Below are 22,702 nucleotides of genomic sequence, written 5' to 3' on the forward strand. Positions count from 1 at the left end.
CTCTAGTTCTGTTCTTTTTGTGGGGTCTTTGTCTGGTTTTGGTATCAGGATAATGGTGGCCTCATAGAATGAATTTGGTTATTTTTCTTTCTCTTCTATTATTTGGAATAGTTTGAGAAGAATAAGTATTAACTCTTCATTAAATGTTTGGTAGAATTCTCCTGTGAAACCAGCTGGTCCTGGACTTTCATTTGTTGGGATTTTTTTTTTTCATTACTAATTCAATCTCATTGCTGGTAACCAGTCAGTTCAGATTGTGTATTTCTTCTTGCTTCAGTTTTGACAGGTTATATGTTTCTAGGAATTTATCCATTTCTTCCAGGTTATCCAATTTGTTGATATATAATTTTTCATATTCTCTCATAATTGTTTGTATTTCTTTGCTGTTGTTTGTTTTTTCTTCTCTTTCATTTCTGATTTTATTTGAGTCCTTTCTTTCTTTTTGATGAATCTGGGTAAAGGTTTATGGATTTTGTTGATCTTTTCAAAGAAGTAGCTTCTGGTTTTATTGATCTGTTCTTTTGTTTTTTAAATTTCTATCTTATTTCTGCTTTGATCTTTATTTTTTTCTTCCTTCCACTGGTTTGGGGTTTTGTGGTTGTTCTTTTTCTGGTTGGTTTGTTTAGGTAGAGGTTATTCTAAATCTCATCTTGGTCTTACAGCTGGCACGGAAAAAAAAAAGTGGCAGATTTGAATATCATCTTAAACAGGTTGATATTAAGTTACATCATCTATTGGCCAGTACCAGGAGGGTATAATGAATAATTAAAATGTGAACTTCTGTCCCCTTTGCTCCCAGAGGCCATCTGTCTTCACTCTCATCTGTCTTCCCAAACACCCACAAAGTGCTCTTGATTTTCCTACAGCATGTGGTCTGCTGGAACTGAGCCAGCACAAGGGAGAGGCTTATTTGGTAGGACAACTAGTGGACATGAAGCCTCTCAGAATGAGGAAGGCATCCTAGGGTGTCCCTGTTTCTGTGGAAACTTATCTGAAAAAGGAAAAGCCTAGAAAGCCAGGCTTCCATGACAACCAATGTGTTCCATGACCCTCGTGGAGAACCTCACTTGCCCCCTATTCTCACCAGGAGATCTTGAAATAATCTGATTCCATTCTTACAATAAGTTTGTTTTAGGATCTATGATATGCCAGACTCTGTGTGGGGGTAAGAGATGAATGAGCATGGGCAGTGGGGGAGACAGATGCCACTCTCTTAATGGCAATCTAGTCTGACTATCACTTGTTGTGGTTAACTAGCTCTGTACGTAACAGGCTGGGCTTTGTCAAGCCGGCTGGTGTTCCTTGGAGATGACATCAGCTGTTAATGAATCGTACCCTCAGGTGGGGAGTTAGAGCCCCATGCTGCTAACTGCCAGGATGGTCTTACACACCGTGATTGCTTTTTCTGAGGCAGAAATTACTGCCTGGATTACTGGATTACTGGATTACTTTCTAAATCAAAAAGTCAATTAGTTTTTAATTTGTTGAGTTGTCAGAGAAAACTGGCAAGTGCCCCCTCTTTCTTCCTTGGTCTCAGTCTGTGTGCTGGTGATGATGTTGAACAAGGTGGACTGATTGATGAGTCATTGACATTTAATCCTTCAGATGTGATTTCGTGTTTACTTGTGTTGTCGCTTTGGTACATTCACCACAGAAGACAGCCTTAAATTCAGAGCCAACTTCTCTTTTTTAATTGTACATGAATAACCTTTAACATATAGCTTTAAATAATACTTCAAATTTAAAATCCCTAAATCCTCATATAATATTCTATTCATGCCTTAGTAATAAAACCAAGAAAACTGTCGTCCAAATTATCTAAATTCTGAAGGCAGGGGAAATATCCTCATACTTTATTTTCTCTCTGGTGTCTTGTAACCACTATTAATACCTTTTCTCTTCAGACTATCACAGCTTTCTCCTGTATGGGTCACTCTGTGTTCCCCATCGGAAAGCACCGAGTGGAGCTGCCTGTTAGACTCAACCCCTGGTTCTGAGATGTCCCCTAATTGATCCTGACTGGCTTGTCTGGTCTCCCATTTTACAGATGGGTCAACTGAAGTGGGAGTATCTGGGTGATTCCTTCAAGGCTGGAGCTGGTGGAACAGTTACTAGTAAAATCAGGGAATCCCTCAGATCCCCTGGAGGCTGTGAGGGTCTTGTTTCACATTGTCCCTTGTGGGCATAATAAAACTGATGTTCCTCCTAAGTGGGCCACAAGGGAAATATTTGCAGGTTCATAATTATGCTTTTTAAATTTTTTAACCAGTGCCTTGTGCCTTAATCGTACAGAGATTTCTTTACCATTTTTTTTTTCAAAATCACTCATACATCGTCTCTGCCTTCTGTCTTTATAAACCTTCTGTTCCTATGTAAATACCAGTTTCCTTACACTGGCCAATTTCCTGTTGGATAGGACACAGAAGGAGCTTGCTAAATGTTTCTCCATGGTTCAGCCCCCGAATGTTGGAGAAGGTCACTTCCTTTGCCTGTGTGGTCATGCCCAGGGCCAGCCACCCTTTCCTTTCCCAATCTCCTGAGAAGGGCAAGTGAGGCCTCACCTGATAAGGCAGCATGTGGGCAGGGCTGGCTGAAGGTGGAAGGGCCCATGCGCTGTGCCCAACTTCCTTAGTTCCCTGAGCATTATTGAGGCTTACAGCTGTTGGCTGCTCCTCTGCCCCCTTTAATGCACCTTGAAGGCATTAAGGCAGTTTACTAGAGAGGACACACATTTTCTACCCTCCAGGGCTCCTGGGCATGTGATTCTGTTCATGCAAGGTTCAAAGATGAGCTCTGACCCCTAGACTAGGGGGTATTTCTCAAGAGCCCGCACCTCCTTGGTTGGACCTTTCCTAGAGAGCTTGCCACAGGTTCCACACTTATGGTGGGAGGCAGCAAATGTTCAGATTATATCCCCCACCCTCCAAAATCCTGTTGTTTGCTGGATAATTCAGCTTGGCTTTCACACTAGCTCTTGAGTTTAGGGTTAATCCCCTAATCCTTTTGTCATCTGGCTTTGAAGACCCAGACATGATGTGCTGAGAAATCTAACAATGCAGCAGTTTTCCTCCCGCCTTTTACTGAACCATATAAATGAGATAAAGTGTACAAAACGGTTGATTTGTGCTCAGTAAATGGGAGCCGGTAATGGAATACATGCTACATAAGGCATCACTTTATTTAGCTGTATTTTGTCAGTCCAAGTGAAGACTTTAATTGCAGAATGGTGTCTTGCTAGCAAAAATGAAAGTGGTTAAAGTTTTTAAAATTCAAATGAATAAATGAAAAACTGTAAGAAAGGTTGTTAAAGAAGCATTAGTTTTAAGAGCATCTCAGATAAGAAAAACTTAGAATGTGGATGTCAGAATTTCAGCAATGATTAGTGCTCAATGTTAGCAAAGCTTTGATCTCAACTGTACCAAATGGTTTATAAATCGAACTCGTGGACTTCCTTGTGTAGGTTCTTCAGGCATTTGGGCCTGAGGCTCTCTGAAGCAGGGGGCCTCTCCCGCTCCTCTGATGCCAGACCAAGACACTATTGTCCTGGAATCCGTGTCAGGACAGTGGCGTGGGCAGAGAGCCAGCAGCTGGCCGCCTCAGCGGGCTATGCCACATCTGCACCAGATTCACATCTGTTTCATGTGTGAAGACCTGGCCCTGCTGAGCTCCACTCCGCTTGGTGCTTTGTGTCATTCTCTTCCTGGTAGTGGATGCTTTTGATGCCCATCTTCCTAACCCGCAGAGCCAACATTTTCCCAGAAGCCACCAAATCCCATTCATGTTCTCAGTGACAGACTGGGGCTTTCCCTCTACCTGAAGATGGCAGGACACGTGAATGAGGAGGCATACCTTTGGTCTGTGGCTGGGCTCCACCATCCTTTTCCTGAGCCTGACACACAGCCTCAGGCTCCTGAACATGGCCTCAGATGAATGCGACAAGTATCCAGGGATGGAATCTGAGGATCCTCATTTTATATTCTTTGAGCTGCTCTCAGACTACTTTTTGGTAGCTGAGAATCTGTAATAGATTTTTGGATTATGAAAAGTATTACTCAGCACTCATATTATATTGATTGAAAAATAAAGATTATGCAGTTGAACTGCACAGTAAAATACAGCTTTATGGAATGGTAATTTTTTACTTAAGTTCTTCTCCATTATAGTGGAAGATAATGGATTCAGGAAGGGTACAATGAGGAATAAAGCTGTTGTATTGTATTGGTTAAATGACATTTAAAATGATTTGGCTGTCAAATTCATGGAAAGGTTATGAACAGTGAATGAAAAATCTAAAATTAATTCCCTACTTCAAGAAAGTGTGATTTATACCATAATAAAATTAGATTTTTAGTTAAAGAAATGTAGTCATTAAGTAATGCCCATGCGCTCTCATTTATAACCATCTGGTTTGAAGGTTCGGCAGCAAATAATCTCTTCCTTAGGCAATGTATCCAGGGCCGTGGTGTCATTTATGCCAGTGAATTTTGTTCTGCACCATTCTGCTATAGCTTTTGGAGGGGTGCTTTCTCAAGTACTAGAGAGCAGGTTGTTGTTTAGCTTCAATAATTGATGGAGCCATTGAGCTAATTTGCCTTCCCCAAATGACCCTGTCCTATCTCCCCTTGGTTACCTCCATTAGTGGTCATAGCAGTGATGATGGTCACCATGTGAGGACACCTGTGTGTCACTTACCATGCTAAGCATGGTCCGGCTCCTTATTATTTCCCCTGGTGACCAGCATGGCTCTTAGGAGAAAGTACCACACCTACCTTTATTATAGGTGAACACACTGAGGCTTAGGCAGATGAAGGCATTGACTGAAGGTGGCAGGGGCATGGCTGGCCAGAATAAGCCAAGATCCAGCCTACATCCTCCAACTTCAGAGTCTCACCTTTCAATCCCTATCATAGAGCTCCCGAGTACTGGCGGAGCATTTGCTCTGAGGCAGCAGAGTGTGGTGCTAGGATTCATGAGACTTAGGTGTGGACCTGACTTGGCCACTTAACACTCATTATGGTGAGCACACTTCGGCCTTTCCCTCAGTAGAAACTTCCTCATCTTGTATTAGGGAGTGTGATTTAGTCCATTAAACCAACTCTTGGAATGCCTGGGTGGCTCATTGGTTGAGCATCTGCCTTTGGCTCAGGGCGTGATCCTGGGGTCCTGGGATTGAGTCCCACATCCAGCTCCCCACAGGGAGCTTACTTTTTCTTCTGCCTGTGTCTCTGCCCCTCTCTCTCTCTCTCTTTCTCTCTCTCTCTCTGTGTCTAATGAATAAATAAATAAAATCTTAAAAAAAAACCAGACTTCTGAGTTGTACAGTTGGGTACTTTGTTCTGTTTCATCTTTTAATTTTAATGGAAGCATATCAGACAGGAAAGAGTACACATCTTCTGTGTAGAGCTCAGTGGATCTTTACAGGGTGGACACATCCATGTGACCTCCATCAGTGTCATAACCAAGAACATTCCCAGAACCCCAGAAACCACCTTGGTGTCCCCTTAGTCATTGTCCTCTCAGAGGTGACCACCAACCTTTCACCTGAGATGGTTTTTCTTTGTTTCTGCACATTATAAAAATAAAATCCTACAAACTATACTGTTCTGTTTCTGCTTTCTTTCACTCCACGTGAAAGTTAAAGTCCCATCTGTGAGGCTGACTTAAGTTACTGCCTCTGTTGCTTGTCATAGCTGTGAAGTTTTCCATTGTATGGATGTGCCAACATTTATCTATACGTGCTTCTGTTGGGGGGCATCTGGCTGAGTCCCTGTTCTTGTCTGTTAGGTGCCATGCTGAGTCGTGTACACTGATGCTCATGCAGATCAGCTTCTGTTGGGGAGTCACCCAGGAGAGGAACCACTGAGTCAGGGAATAAATAATTCACACTGCTTTAAAAAAATTAATAGAAGGAATTGGTTAAACAGGTATTAAAGGATTAAAAAGGCAAAAAAGGAACCCCCGAGATAACAAAGAGTGCCCACAGCAGGGAGCCTGGTAAACACTCAGACCAGTGAGGAGAGTCTTGCTGGGGCTGGTTCCTCAAGAGTACAAAATTATAGTTGCTCCCTATCCTTATAAACATTTGATGTTACTGTTGTTTTTAAACATTTTTTCCTGTGGTATATAGCAGTTTCATACTGTGGTCTTAACTTGTGAAGTTCTTTTACAAGTGCTTTGCTCATTTTTCAAGTACATGACTTGTATTTGTTTTGTTTATTTGCACAAGTGTTTTCTATATTCTGCACGAATGCTTTGTCAGGTCTGTGTATTGTAAACACATTCCCCTGGTGGCTTGACTTTTCACTGTCTTAATCCCGTCTTCTAATGAATAGAAGTCTTCATTTAATAAAGTCCAGCCTATCGTTCTTTTCCTTTATGGTGCTACCTTTCACATCCCATTTAGGAAATATTCACTTGCTTTAGAAGTCATGAAGATACTCTCTTAAGGTATCTTCTGGGGACATAATTATTTTACATTTCACATTTATATCTACAGTTCACCTGGAAGTGACTTTTATGTATGTTGCAAGACAGGAGGTTGAGATTCATTTTTTTTTCCATATGGATATCCAATTGATTTAGCACCCTCTGTTGAAAAAGCCATCCTTTCCCCCATCGTATTGCATTGACACCTTTGTCATCCTCCCAGAAACTGAGTATGTGTGATTAGCTGCTCATTTTCAAATTCTGTGTCCTCCTTTGCTTCCTGTTCTCCTCCCTCCTTTCTCATCTGCCTGCCTGCCTTCCTTCTTTCCTTCCTTAGGCTTCTTAGGGATCCATCAAGTTTATTCATCTTTTCAAAGAACCAACTTTTGGCTTTAAATTTTTATGATATATGTTTTCCCCTATTTCATTATTTCTGCTCCTATCATATTTGTTTCCTACTACTTTTTGTGGGCTTAAATTGTCCTTCTCCTAGCTTTCAGAGACAGTTGGCTTAGGTCATCGATTTCTAGCCTTTATTGTTTTCTAACATATGCTTTTCAGGTTATATTTCCCTAGAAGTCCTGCTTTATCCACATCCCACGGTTTTTTAGATGCAATAATTCAATTGTCCCTCATTCCAAAATACCTTACTTCTTTTGTGACTTTCTTTTGGAAATTATGTGATATACTTCTAAATCAATGGGTCAGATATTTGGAGATTTTTCTCCATCTCCTCCTATTATTGACTTCCAAATTAATTTCACTATAGTCACAAAACTCTATTTGTACTCTATGATTTTAGTAATTTGAAACTTGCCGGTACTTCTTGATGGCTTAGCATATGATCAGTTTTTATAAATGTTGAACAGACAGTTGAGGTGAATGTGCAGTTGTTGGTGAGTGTTTGATGTATGTCTTTGTCACCAACCCAGAAACTGGGTATGTGTGGTTTCCTGCTCCATTTCAAATTCTGTGTACATTTTCTTTCTTCCTTTCCTTTCTTTTTTCCTTCCTTCTTTCCTCTCTTTATTTCAGAGATAGATGTAGGTCAAGTTTGTTAATGGCGAGGTTCAAATTTTGTAGATCCTTGCTGATTTATTTCTTCTACTTAGTCTGTCACTTAGTGACAGATGTTTCCTCAATTCTTGGACCATTTCTGTAGATTTTTCCATTTCTACTTTTAGTTTTGACTTTTTGATGTTTAAGCTATGCTATTGGTCTTCTACAAGTTTAGAATTGCTATATATTCCTGTTAAATTGTCTATTATTATGAACCATCCCTTTTTGTCACTAATAATAATTCTTCATTGGAGTCTCTTATCAACACCAGCTTTCTCCTGGTTGGAATTAATAATGTTTATCCTTTCTATCTTTTTACATTCAGCATTTTTGTATCCTTTTATTTATGGTATGTTTCTTGTAAGCAGCATATTGTTGGTTTTAGTTTATGTATTATGTCAATCTTTGTATTTTAGTTGAATTGTTAGTCTACTTTTATTTAAATGGAATTAAATCTAACACGTTATTATCTATATTCTTTATTCTGTTTTTTCCTACCCTTTCTTGTCTTCCTTTGGATCAGATTTTTTTGTTATCCAACTCCTTTGGTCTCATAGCACTAATTTTACCACTTTTTGAACAGTAAAAAGCCATTCTGATATTTCAGTTATGTTTGACTTCCTAACCTTTTGTGATCATATTGTCATGCATTTTCTACAAAATATATTACCTTAAAGAGCATTATTGTTGTGCTAAGCAGCCAAAAATAGATTTATCCATCTTTAACCCATACCAATGCTCTTTATTCCTTCTTGCATAAGTATGCATTCATTTGAAAAAAATTTCTTTTTGTCCAAAGTGTTCCCTTATGTTGCTCTTAGTGGTGATCTGCTGGCAGTATATTTTTTTTTCAGTTTTTGTTTATCTAGGTATATCTTTATTTTGCCCTGTGTATACCCATATTTTCACTGGAGATAGAATTCTAGTTTTCAGAATTGTGAAGGTATCATTCCATTATTTTCATTTCCGTTATCAGTTTGATTATTTTCTTCTGCAAAGTCATCTGTGGTCTTATTGTTGCTCCTTTGTGGATGATAAGTCCTCTCCATCCCCACCACCCACCCAGTGGCTAGTTTTGAGATTTTTTTTTTGTCATTGAATATTAGACTATTTCTCTATGACTACCTAGCATTAGTTTTCTTTGTGTATTGTCTTTCTTGTGGTTTGTAGAGATTGCTAAATCTTTTTTTTTTTGAGATTGCTAAATCTTTTGCTTAATGTTTTTCATTAATTTCAGAGAAATCCTCAATCGACATCTCTTCAAATACTTATTTTGCCTTATTTTCTCCCTCCTTTCACTTTGAAACTTAAATTACATGCTTGTTGGATGTTTTCCCTGTGTCCTCTAATGTCTCTTATACTCTTTATTTTTCACTTTTTATTTTCTCCTTTCAGATCTTCAGTCTGTTTTTCTGCTGATCTAGTTCCCATATTACTATTCTTCACTTTGTGTTTAATCTTCTTTCAAATCCATCTGTTGAATTCTTTGTTGTTTAAGTTCTAGAAATTTCACTTGATTCCTTTTTAATGGATTGCAATTTTATATTGAAACTCAGCAACTTTTATTTTCCTGAACAAATGAGTCATCATTATTCTAGAACTTGTGTTTGATAATTCTAAAATCTGATTAAAGTGTGGGTCTCACTGTCCTGTATTTTTTTATTGAATTTTAGCCATTTGATCTCATTTTCTGCCATACCTAGTAATTGTGGATTGAGTGTTGGACATTATGTTCGAAAGCTTATAAACCAGTGAATAATTTTGTCTTCCAGAGAGGATTTACTTTTTCTTTGTTAGACATAGAATACTGGCAAATCATCTTAATCTGCTAAGAATAGAAATTCTTAGAGAGTATATGATACCAATTAAAAGTCAGATGCATTTACCAGGGCCACTTTTTCTTTGAAAGCCTAATTTTTATTCCCCTAGCACCATGATAAGTACCAAAATCTATGCTTAGTTTTTCAGCTCATTTGAGGCTGATTTTTTTTTCTTATTTCTCATCCTCTTGCACTTTGTATGTGCAGCTCAGACATAATCATATAATTCAAGAGGCAGCTGAGTACAGATTATTGGGCTCACTTATTTCTGGTACCCTTTTCTAAGATTTCATACCCTTAAATTCTAGCTGCTTTGGTAGCCCTGACTCTGGTATCTCCCAACTCAGTGAAATTTCTTTCAGCTCTTTTTTTTTTTTTTTTTTTTTGGCTTCTATGCAAAAGGATCAGTGCCCCAAAGGGAAGATTAGCACCTCAGTGGACCTTTCTGTTCTCTGAATATTGGCTCTTTAAGTTCTGGCTGCATTTGTTTCTCTGACACACCTTCAAAAACTTATTTAAAATCCAACTTTTATAGTTGCTTTTAGCAGGATTGGTCTAATGCTTGTTCTTCTTTCATAGCCTGAAGTAGAAGTATCTCTCATCTAATTTCACACTACCTCTATGAATTAAGTGGAGATGTGCATAAGCTTTGTTATGTGCATAAGCTTTGAAAGTTAAATGTTTTTTTAAATTTTTATTTATTTATGATAGTCACAGAGAGAGAAAGCGCGAGAGGCAGAGACATAGGCAGAGGGAGAAGCAGGCTCCATGCACCGGGAGCCCGATGTGGGATTCGATCCCGGGTCTCCAGGATCGTGCCCTGGGCCAAAGGCAGGCGCCAAACCACTGCGCCACCCAGGGATCCCAAGCTTCGAAATTTAAATCCCAGCTGGCCACTGACCTCTAAGTGAGAACTTGGACAAGCTTAACCTCTTTGACCTTTTATTTCCTCACCTTTTAATCAATATGTGAGAAATGAAGTTGAAGAGACCTTTAAAGATCAGTTAATTCCACTTATTTAAACTATTTCATAGCATAATAAAAGGGAAACTTCTGAATTGATTATAGGAAGCTGGTATCATTTTAATTCCTAAATCTGAGAAAAAAATTGCACCTAAAAATAATAAAGCAATCTCATTTATTAATATTAATGCAAAAACATATTAAAATTATAACAAACAGAATCCATCAATATTTTTAAAAAAGTGTATCATGATTAAGAAATGCTTATTCCAGAAGTACAGAGATAGGTGAATACCATGAATTCTACTAGAGCTAAGGAGAAAAAAAATCATGATAATCTCCCCAAATTCAGAAACAGTTTTTGATAAAGTTCAACACATATTTTATTTTTTAGTCAACAAATATGCATTGAATGTCTGCTCTATTGTATTACTGATATAGTAATATCTCTGTCAGATAGCACTGAGGATACAAGAATGAAAAAGATACTGGCGCCATCCCAACTCACATTCCAGTGGAGGAAAATAGTCAATAAATAAACAAGTAAAAGGACAAGCTAAAACATCCATTTATTTCAAAGACTCAGTAAAATGTGCATGGATTTCATTAATATGATTAACCTACCTTGGGCCAAAAGCCAACATTTTATTTTCCTTAATAGGAAAACACTAAAGACTAAAACACTAAAGGTTTTCTTCCTGAAGTCAAAAATAAGACCAGAATTCCCGTGGATGTGCCAAGTTTCCACAACACTTAATATTAGATTGAAGAATTAGCTAAAGCAGTAAGACAAGAGAAAGACGAGAGACCTAAGAATTGAAAAGAGAGAAAAATCATAGCTATTTAAAGATTACATAACTATATAAAAGGAAACCCCAGAGGACTCCATGGAATAACTATTACAAACAATAGGAAGTTTAGTCAAGTGACTGGTTAAAAATCCATATATAAAAATCAATTGTAATCATACACACAAAAAGCAATTACAAGATAAAGTGAAAGAGAAATTCTATTTATGATAAAATATTTACAAAACATATTCAGGAGACACACAGGAAAATTATAAAATAATCTTGAAAGAAATAAAAGTCTACTTGAGCAAATGATTAAAAATACCATGTTGTTAGATAAGAAGATACAACATTATGCAGATGTCAACTTTCCCTGAATTTATGTTTTGTACAATTGCAATAAAACATCCGTAAAGTCTTCTTCTTGATATATACAAGTTGCTCATGAGTTTCCCCTCTTATGAAAATACTTGTTATTTCCAGGGGTGTGGTGCTAGGCCCTGCACAGAGAGCTGAGGAGCAGTGTGGGAAGGGCTGGGTTAGCTTTTTGCATGATGTGCCTTACAGCTTATATACCTCTTCTAACACCACTCTCCATGGTCCCTCTTCTGAACCCTGACCTAGTGAGTACCTCCTCAAGAACCATCATTCTAGAAGCTAATTTGGTTAACTGTGCTGTGTTGTTGGGCCACTGGTTCCATTGGTTTCCACTTAGGCCTTTGACTCATTACAGAGATGGCAGTCATAGAATATAAGTTGTGGGGGGTGGGGGGTGGGAGATAAATGTTCGAGTGCCTCCTCCGTTTCATCCCTCCTATTGCCTCTGCTTTTTGACCCCAAAGGATGCTAGACAAGAATGCTAAGGTGTGAAGGAAAATGCCATTTGCTAAAAAAAGTGCTGGTGCTAAATGGTCTTCTTGGTCATAATGGCAAGAAGTTGGCCCAAGTTAGATATTTTATTTTCTCTTCTTTGGTTACTAGCATGGATTTTCTTTCAACTTACTCTCAATATTAGACTTTTTACCCTAAACCAGTTATTTATGATGACTTGTAGGTACTTTTTATTCGTTGTGAAACCACAGTATATGTTTCCAGGCTTTCCGCTGTATTACTTCTCACTGGGCCTTTTCTGCTTCCTGAGCATACCCTGTACTCTCCCATTACCTTGCCTTTTCTTAAGCCTTTCTCTCTTCCTGCTGTACCCTCCCTCCCTTACCTCTGTCTGAAAGCCTGCCCATTCTGCAGTGCTATTTCAAAGGTTCTTTTAAAAAAACCCTTTTCTTTATGTATCTGCCTAAACATGAATATACTGGTATTTTTCAAGGTAAAATCACCCCTTTACTTCTCAGTAATTTGTGTTTGTTCTGTAGCCTCCTGTTCAACTATGAATGTTTTTTTTTTTTCTCTCTGTCTCTCTCTTTTTTTTCCAGCTATGAATGTTTTCAGTGCAGGAATTCTGTTTGGCTTATGTAACCTCCTCTCAAACACTTTGCTTACTGCTGTACACATAGTGGGAAGATGAAATTGAATAAAAAAAAATACCCAAGGCATGGACTTAATTGAGTCCAGTGGCATGGACTGCCTGTCCAAATTGTCTGTAAGATCCTACCCTTTGGAAACTACTAAGTTGAGCACAGTCAACTAGATCATGCCAGTGACCCACTCAGGAGCAATGATGGTATTCATTATGAAACCACAAATCACAGCCTACTTCAGGTCAGATAATTCTGGCTTCTGTCTGCTTCTCTTTGCCCCAGGCCCTATAGCACCTACAGTCTAGTTGGAAGATGTAGTATCAGTCTGGGACAGGGTCTTCCTTGATGCTTGGTACCAGTCCAGATTCCACATAAGAAAGACCATGAGAGTTGTCTCTATTCATTAAAAACTGAATGATTGGGGCACCTGGGTGTCTCATCTGGTTGAGCATCCAACTTGATTTCAGCTCAGGTCATGATCTCAGGCTTGTGAGATGGAATCCCAAACCTGGCTCCCCACTAGGCACGGAACCTGCTGAAGATTCTCTTTCTCCCTCTCCCTCTAGCCCGCCCCCCTCCCTCTCTTAAAAAATAATTTGAATAATTAATATATTTTTTGATTAAGGCCCCAAAGCAACAAGTTGTTTCCTTTTACAAGTGTGTATGTTGAGAGTTTAGTAGACCCAATGTTGCTGAATGCCATGTTCTTATGAACTTGTTCATCTTTTTGTGAATTAATGGCTAGCAGAGGTGAGATATTTGCAAGTATCTATACATATGAATTATTCTTCAAAAACACAAGTCTTTCTTTTCTTGCAGGAGTCCAGAAGCTTTGAAGTCACAAGAAGAGAAGGTAGGGAAAATTCATTCATACCCATTTCATTCTCAGTGTTGACATTTTGGAAGTAGTTTGTTGAAGCTAGGATGAACTTCAGACTGTGGTCAGCCTGTTCTTTGAAATTTCATGTGGCCTTTTCTGGGTGCTGCCTGGCACTGGCCTCTAAGGACTGTAAGAACTGAAAGCCAGAATTTCTTGAGAGAACTATGTCTTCGACTTATAAATATCAGAAGTGGGATCTGGGGAACTGTCTTATTCACAATCATGTTTGCCGTCTTGAGAAAAGCTTCATTTTTGAGTGGAGTTTGAAGTAATTATTTGGTTTCACCTGGCAAAAACAATATCAACAATAAAAAATGGTTTATGATTTGAAGTATTTCAGTAACTGGGAGAATATCCCACTGTGAAAAATATTTGTGATTAGATTTTTACAGCTTTAGCTAAGCTGAAAGAGAAGTAACCAATTAATTTCCCCTTTGAAACAATTCCATTATGTTCATTTTCCTCACCAGTTCTCCTGGCACATTTGTTTTCCAGTCTCTGAGGTAAGTATGTATGGGTGGTAATTTCTGAAATTTTTTAGTGAAAATTGAAGTTGCCCTTACTCACTTTCAGCAATACCTACTGTCTAATAAGATGTCTTTTCTATGGTTTGTGTAATCTTTGCCAGTCATCTCTTTATTGCAGGGATAGGAGGAGGAAGTCAGAAATCAAACTGAATTCTTGCTCTAGGGTCTGGCCTTTGGTTTTAGACTTAACGACAAACTTCTCCATAGCACTGTCTCCAAAAGAGTTGCAATCTAAAAGGTGTGAGCAAATTGCATTCTGACTCCTAAATGTAATGTATCCTTGACTGGCTCCTAATTAGTTCTTATTTTAAGCACCATAATGAAAGACCTAGAATGGCCATGTTATCAGTATGTTTCTAGAGTTTGGAGACCTAAACCTTCTATAAATCTGTATTGGTAAAGTAACCTAACTGGTTGTTTGCTGCTACCCATGGGGCTGGAACCCTGGATTCAAAGGATCTGGGTAATGTGGCTCTAGGATGAACTTTGTGGCTTCCATTCCCATTTGCCATTGGCTCTGGTTTTGGGCTCAGTGTCCTCTGAACTGCATCTGTAGGGTGGACTGCGTTGTGTCGGTATCAAAAACAAATGAAATTGCATGGACATGGGTGGATCCAAAAGGACATGTTTCTTATTGATGACCATGTAAATTTTGGAAAGAACTAGCCTTAAGCAGAGAAGTCAGCATGAAACTTGGTTCTGAATGTTATTTAATTCATGTCAGTAGCCCAGAGTATGGATGTTAGGAATTAATTTGTGCTATAGAATCACACATAAACCTAACTGCTCTGGAATGTCACCTGCCTTGTGTTAAAAATGTCTCTAAATAGTAAGGCTAGGACATGAGAGAACCATGTATATTTTTGCTCAGAGGCATTGAAGGGCTTGATTGAACCCCAGGCTCCAAATCCACAGGAAGATTGACATTGTTGAAGGATGAGCAGAGGGGTGGTTGAGTTGTGCTCTCCTCATCCATAACCTCCTTCTCTTTGGCAGTAGCAGCTCTCACAACTGGCTGACTGGGAGCATATGGTTTGATTGTACTGACAAATTCGTCCTGACATCACATAAACTTTTTCCCCCCATTGTGAACTGATGTCTTTCTTGATTGTTTCTGTCAAAGTTGAGTGTTTGAGAGTTCCTGAAATAGCTTAGGCCTTGATGCCAATGCTTATAACCTGGCGGCGGCTGGGGGTGGGCTGTGTGTCGAGGGACCTTACAGGTTGTTTCCAAGTATTTTCAGGCATGAGAATTCACTTGCTTGAATGGTGGGATTGTTAGTCTTTTCCAGAAGAGTATAGAAGTAGAAAAATTATAGAAATGCTCTGAATATTTCAATAAATTATTATTCCTACAGACAAAAATAAGACATTGTCTCATAATAAACACTTAAGGTTGTTTCACAGTTGGAAATGAAAGAGGAGCAAGTAAGTGACACTGAATTGTTCTGCCCAATACAGCAGGCCAGGGGCATGTTGGAGAGGTCTGGGGAAGGTAGACTCTGGGTCACACGATCCAAGATGTCTTCCTATTTTTTTGTTTTAATCCTACATCTGACTGAGGAGTTCCTTCTTCATCCCAGGTTCAGTGGTACAAATGGGTGACCAACATGATCTTTGGAAACTGTTGACTAAGTCTGTGAAGTAAGAAGTGAGAGGGAAGAAGATGAGCAGTGTGAATGGAGTCGAGGATAGGTCCTGGGGGTGTTGAGGATCTTTAGTGAAACTTGAATGTACTCTGTGTCTTAGACCTTCTCCCTGCCTGATTTCCAGCCTTGTCATGATTCCTAGACTGTGGCCCATTCTCTGGCTTCTAGCTTTAATCATACTATATGTGCACCCCAAGTGCTCTTAGTCCCTCATCTTTGTTGAATGCCACCTCTCCCTCATACCTTCCAACTTTTTCTTAAATTGTTTAGCTTACCCTACCTTTTCTTGGAGTTAAGGGATCCTATCAGGTCATTTCCTAAGAACAGAGAGCCTCACCTTATTCATTCCAGATTCTTCATGGCCTTAGTCCAAGATTCTAGTTGCTCAACAATTGTTTTCTGAATTAAGTGCAAGCTACACACTGCTAAATTGTGTAGCTTGATCTTTTCACTCTGATTCTGTTCCAGTGATATACAAGTGAAACACTGAGTGCCTTAACTCTAGAAAGGCACTTTTTATGGAGTGTTCTGTGGATATCCATTGGATATTCCTAATTGATCAAAGTGCTCCATCTTCAGATAAGCTTCATGTGTCCCCCTCAAAAGATATGTTGACATCCTAACTCAGAACCTGTGGGTGTGACCTTATTTGGAAATAGTGTCTTGGCAGATGTACAATCAAGTTAAGATGAGATTATCCAGCTTTTTAGGAGGGGACTTAATCCAATAAGTAATATCAGAAGAAGAAAACATGGGAGAGCACCATGTAATGATGGAGTAGAGATGGGAGTGATGAGTCTATGAACCAGGGAATGCCAGGATGCCTGGCAACCACCAGAAGCTAGAAAGAAGCAAGGAAGAATTCTCTAAAGCCTTCAGAGGGAGCATGGCTCTGCCAACCCCTAGATTTCTGACCTCTGGCCTTAAGAACTATGAGAAAATAAATTTCTCTCGTTGTAAACCACCTAGTTTGTAGAACTTTGTTGTGGCAGCCCTAGGAAAATAATACTCTTGAGTTCTGGACTCAATATTGAGCTAGTTGTTGAGATTTTTTTTACTGTAGAACCTCTTAGACTTATAAGATGCTAAATATGACTCTCAAAAGGGAGCATTTCCCAAACTTAGTTTCCCATGGTGTCTTTTGTTGTATTTGATCATCTCAGGGCTGGTGTTCCATGCAATATCCTTTGCAAGTCCTGCCCTAGAGAGTTCAGGCAGAGGGAAGGCTTCCTCAATGCCCAGGATGAGCCTAGGACTCGGCACCAGTAACTTCCAAGGGCTTTGCATGGACAGAATGGTGACCTAGTAATAATGATGATGACTCCTCAGTTCTCGAGTTTTCAGAGAGCATTTACATTCTTTCCCTCCTGTGACCCTCAGCAACCCATGATAGGAGGAGAGCAGAGAGGACCCTCACACATGAGACTCCTTCCTTCCTTTCCATGCTAATTTGTGGGAACAAGGACTCCCCCTGAACCAGTGTTTCTTTCTTGTGCTGATCCTTTCTCCTGTACAGTTTTCTGTACATTCATGCCCACTGCCAAGGCCAGAGAGCTGAGAAGGACTCTTGGAAGAAAACTGTCCAGGGGTTCTTTGATTCCAAGTTAGATATGGGGCAGGGCTCTCAGGAGAACCTGGAGGGAAATATATAGTATCAGTAAGTGTGGCAGGACTGTGGGACTGGTAGGCTGTCTTCTGGGAAGGGCACATGCCTATCCCAGCTGACGAGGCAAGTCCTGTATTGTCCTTGTGCCCTGGGACCCACCTGTGCTAGCTGCATAGGGAAGGAGAGGTGGCTGCATCTTCATCTGCTTCCCATTGCGTGTGTTTTTACACTTCCCTGTGGATACCTACAATTTAATTTCAACTTTTAAGGCTTCAGCCAAAGGCGCCAACCTCACCTCTCCAAGACACTCCCCTGTCCACTCCGAGGGCTGGTGCTGATTGTGACTGCCAGAACTCATCTGCTCAAACCAGTACTTTTCTCTAACTGAGTCCATCACATTGAATTACAGCCAGGAGAGGACACTTGAGTGAGCTGAGCAAGTGGCCGGGATAATTCAGCCCTTGTCAGCCATCTCTCAGGAACATGGGGTGAGCTAGAAACTATTTCAGATGTCTGCGATTGTGTTATGATTAGAGGCTGTGAGTTTTGGGGTGGGAACCAATGTCATATTGCATTATCCACCCTCCAGGGATGGCTCACTCATACCTTCTAGTCTAGAGCAGCCTGGCCTGGCTTTCAGCAGGACTGTGAGGGAGACCTGAGAGCAGGGCTGCTATTGTCTTCCCAGAAAAAGAGAGAGGGGAGGGATAGTCACACAGCCTGGGTGGCTGTGACTCCTTAGCAATGGATATCTCCTAAATAAACATCACCTGCCAGTCCCCACCGTGTGACTAGAGCCTCCCTTTCTGAAAACCCTTGGAATTAGTCCCTAATTGGAGCTGCCTCTAATAGCCCCTTTATAGTTCTCTGCATCTGGGTGAACTTCAGCTATCAAGAATTGCATTCTGTTTACCATTAATTCTGATTTTGTTTAGCAGATGTTTTCTGGATCTCTTAGTTGCCTCCATAATCTGTCTTGGTATAATGTGAACTGGCTGACTCTCTTCCATAAAACAGATTAATAAACTCCTAGCTTCTTTTGAGGTAACTTCTTTAATGGCTGCAGAGGCAGGGAGTTTAGAAGGGAGCCATCCAAATTTGACAGTGCCTGGAGTAGTAGGTCTTTTTTGAATCAAGGCTGCAATCTGGGCAAAGAGATGCAGTTTCCTTCACCATTCTGCCCTCCGTCACGTACAGTGGAGCTTGCTAGTTCTCTCTTACAGCCCCTGGGCCTCAAAAAAGGTAAGAGGGACATCTCTCTCTCTTTCTACTTCTGGCCCCACAGAAATGGACTCTTCTGGGTACTGCTGCCATTTTGCAGTCACTGGAAAACTATATTTTACCTACTTGCCCCAGCTTGAGTGGATGAGGAGTGGATGACATAGCTGGCTGGTGTGTTCTGGTTGAGTACAATGATTTGATACCCAGTTTTGATCATGACCAATTGGCAGGCAGTAGAGTCCCACCTCACTCCTTGCTCACTTTTGGGCTTTAGGTGTGTTACACAGTCTTATTGAAAACAAAGGCATTGTAATAGTCCAGACCATTAGTCCCAAGTCTGGATTACAGTCAGTGAGCCAGTTCGCCCCTGGCTAAAGCCTGAAAGTCTCATGAGACTTCAGAATCCAAAGGAGGACCTGAATAAAAGGTCAGCTAATAAAAGGCTTCTCCCTTTCTTTCCCTCCCTTGGCTTGCTGGCCTCTTCCATGCAGCCTAGCAGGACTGCTACAAGCGTCCCAATTCAGCCCTGACTGCTCACCAACCCTGAGGTGCAACTCTTACCCTCAGAATGACACTGGAAAGCTCCCCTCAAGGACGCTGATTGGTCGGGCTTTGTGTCATGACTCAAGCCATAAACCAATCACCTGCGGCAGGGAGGGGTTGGGATACTGTGATTGGCCGGGTGAGATTACATGGGCTCTCTTTGGCGTCTGTAAAATCACCTTTGTTCAAATGCCAGGGAATAGGTACAGATTTGGGCCTCAGAGAAAGGGTGCTGAGCAGCATGCAACCATTGCACCTCATGGGCTCGTGGAGATGTGGTGGGGAGAGGTTGGGTGTGGAGAGCCCTTGGCACAGCATGAGCAGTGGCATCAGGGCATGGTGAGGTTGGAGGTTGGTAGTCTCCATGATGTCTCTTCCTATCTTGCATGTGTAGATCTGGCCTTAGACATAGAGTGAGGAATGTCTCAGGTCACCAAGTCCATCCCTCTGTTTCTAAGCCGAATGAGTGTTACTTTGCATCATGTGGCCTATTGACCATGAAGAATTATCTGGAAATTAGTCCATTTTCCATCCTCTCTTATGTCAGAGTCTTGAATTTTTTGCTCAAATTCTTCGATTTCACAATCAAAAGAACCAAACAACTCTCTTCTTGGTGATGTCTTTAAGAACTTAAGGACAACACATGCAAAATTTCTCTCCCCAGATTCAAGTTTCCCTGGGCAGCGGGGTCAGAATTATACTTGAGCATGACAGTTACCCACCCTTCAGTTACTGCATTGGAATAAACTGGAGGGAGTGAACACAAGGGCATTTGCCAGGGATCACGCCCAGCATGAGCCAGAGGAGTCTCAGGCTGTGGGTCTCCCCAGGCTTCTGTTCCCTGAGCTTACCTGAGGTCATTCTGAAAGCCTGGGCCTGGAAAGATTAGCAGTGGCTAAGACAGCCTGAATGAGCCTGAGTTCTCATTCTGGTCCCTGCACACGATCTGCCTTGATCAGACGTCTGCCCCGCTCTGGGTTAGCGGCTGTTCCCTCCTAGCCCCTGGGCCATTTCAGCCCTCCCCTGTGATTTGGAAGAAGCAGGACCTTGCTGGCTATGGCTCCGGGCTGATGATGGCAGCTGCTCATGCTGCTGTTAGAACTACACATGGGTGACTCTTTGCCCAGGGCCTCAGCACTGCAGGACCCATTGTGGGCATTTATGGCCTGTGCTCTAGGGGAAGCTCTCATGGTGCCGTGTAGGGTGAGCCCTGGGAGAGCAGGGAACAAGGCTCTTCTCTGTGGCCTCTCCTCCCCTTACACACAGCAAGCACTGAAGCCTTAGTTGCCTTGGTACATCCCAGGGCCAACCTGCCTTGATGTCATATCTCCACTTGTCATAAGGCAAAATCACAGGTAAAGGCAAAATCACAGCTGCTGGGTTATTTGGCCTAGGTCCCATGGCTCCGGGACTGCCCCTACCCCATCTATCTGACCTGTTGCGCTTATTCTCCCTGGAGCCCTAGGAAGGCTTGCGTTCCTCACAAGCATGGTCAGAGAGCTGCTATGCTCTTTCTGAGGACTTGGGGGCCCCTCAGCTAACAGGTACTGACAAGCTGCTGGTGCAGGTGAGCTAGGCTCCGTGGTACTGGTGGCGAACCATAGGGCCTTGGGAGGTCTGGGCAGGGTGGCTGACGCCCTGTGCAGGGAGCTGTGCCTGTCACGAAGTCTCTTTGGGGCTGTCACCACACACTCTGCATGGGTTCCTATCTGGAACTTTTAGGGGAAGAGCTCTGTTGTCTAAGGAGTCCTAACACCTGAATAGAGTAAATGATGGCCACCATATAGGGATGGTGAGGTGAACCCTTCATGAGACAGCTGTGCCCTGCGGCGCCTTGAGCCTGCCCGCTGTGGCCCAGAGATGGGGAGACCGCACTCCCTGTAGACTTGCCATGCCTGTCTCTGCCCTGCAGGCCTGCCCCTTTCTCTGAGAGCCCATGGTGAGGGTCGACATTTGCCATCTTCACCTGGTGCCTGGCCATCAGCCAGAAGGAATGGCCCTGCTTTTCAGGAAACCTTGAAGTTGTCTTCTCTGTATAAACATGGAAGCTCTCTTCTGGACTTGCTGAGCCATTTGCCCTAGCAATATTCTTGTGCCATCGGCAAGCCTCTGGGGTTAATTATCTGTGACTTGAAAGGCGTTTGTTTCTGCCTCTTTTGTCTCATTGCCGTTCAGCTGTCTTTCTTTATTAGAAAATGAGGTACAGAGTCCAACTGGCCATTATGTTCTAATTCTCATCTTGTCGTGAGAATTAATTCATCTTTTTAAAACCCTCTTCCAAAAGAAAACAAAACAAAACAAACCTGCCTTCCTATTTTCAGATTGTGTTGTCTCTTAACAAATGTCTAATCTCTCCACTTCAGTGGGAACAGAGCCAAAGCTAGAAATAATCTGCAAGGTGAGACATCCCATCAAAATGAATGAGGCCTACCAGGGCTCTCTTTTCTGGTCCCACTCACTTCTGGGAGCTCTGTGCTGCCCCGCCATCGGCCTGGTGGCCTCCTGTGGCTATGCTGAGGGCTGCATGCTGTGCCCTCTGGTGCTTGTGCTGGGTCAGTGAGCCACAGTGTTCAGAGAGGGCACTTGCTCATCAGGCAGGCAGGGTCAGGAGGTCCCATGCATGGCGGCCCATCCCATGGGTCTCTACACACTCTTTCACTCACATTTCTTCTTGGCCAGGGCTGCCGCTAGAATCCAAGAAATGCTTCGGGGTTTGCATTTTACAAAATGTTGACTGTTGCAGGAGGGAAGTTTATGAGCTTGCATTGTGCTCTCCAAGGAGTCAGAGAACATATGACCCAAAAATGAGCAGGTTCTGATGGGCCTCTGGCTCCATGGGATGTTGACAGTAACCTGCATCCATGGAGACCCAGGTACAGTCACCATGGTCAAATGGCCTCTGATGCTCTTCCCCTGGGCATGTAGGCAGGCCATCACCCACGTGTCTTGTTCTCTGGAGGCCAGTGGGGAGTTCTCAGCGTCTCAGCTACCCTGTCATCCCTGCAGTGCTTCTGAAGCAACATCTGGGAAACTCATTTGATGATTATTACTTCTTAGGGAGAAATAACTTCCTGTGGAAAGTTCCTTCTTAGGGTTTCTTTAAGGTTCATTGGGTGCTAATGGAAGTTTCCTTGGGTGGATTGGAGTTTACTTGGTGTGCAGTGATGACAGGGTGTGGTTCTTGCCTTACATAGCATGTGCATCAGTGAATGTGTCAGTTGAGATATATAAGAGTCCTTTTGACAGAAAGGCCATCTGGGTGTGTCTCCCCTGGCCAGGCATCTCACAGATGGGCCAACAACCATGTATGAAAGTATTTGCTTGGTGTAGACCAATATGGGGGCCCCAGAGAACAACTCACTGAATGTTTTGGTTGAGGTGAAGTCTCAGGGTCTTTTCTCCAGAGGATGGTTATATTGACAAAGGGTTTCCTTTTGATTCTTAATGGCATACCCTACCAAAGGGGACATGTTGTTTCAAAGAGCAAAACTCAGCCCAACAAGCTCAAACAAATAGAGGACCGTATTGGCTTATGCAACTGGACAGTTGGGAATGGGGTAGAGGGGTGAGGGTGCTAGCTTCAGGCATCCTTGGCATAGGGCACAAGAACCTGGTTTCTCAATTCACCCCCTTATGGTTGACTCCTCTACATGGTAAGTGCCAGCCTCCCCATTTAGGACTCCATATCCTGTGGAAGAAAGAGAGCTTCTGATCTGGTGTTTCCTGCAGAAGAGCTAAGATCA

At 41.8% G+C, this 22,702-nt stretch overlaps 1 protein-coding gene across 2 annotated transcripts in view; it reads left to right on the top strand.

Annotated features, from left to right (window-relative positions):
• The window catches only part of FSTL4 (follistatin like 4), a 399,727-nt gene that overhangs the window by 27,076 nt on the left and 349,949 nt on the right, over positions 1-22,702 (top strand). For both annotated transcript variants that reach the window (XM_055302728.1, XM_055302729.1), the window contains exon 3: positions 13,354-13,387. In XM_055302728.1, the coding sequence (XP_055158703.1) occupies positions 13,354-13,387 (34 nt within the window). The remainder of the gene's footprint in view (positions 1-13,353; positions 13,388-22,702) is intronic.

Source organism: Nyctereutes procyonoides, unplaced genomic scaffold, assembly GCF_905146905.1.
Source record: "Nyctereutes procyonoides isolate TBG_1078 unplaced genomic scaffold, NYPRO_anot_genome, whole genome shotgun sequence".
In the NCBI taxonomy this organism is placed as follows: domain Eukaryota; kingdom Metazoa; phylum Chordata; class Mammalia; order Carnivora; family Canidae; genus Nyctereutes; species Nyctereutes procyonoides.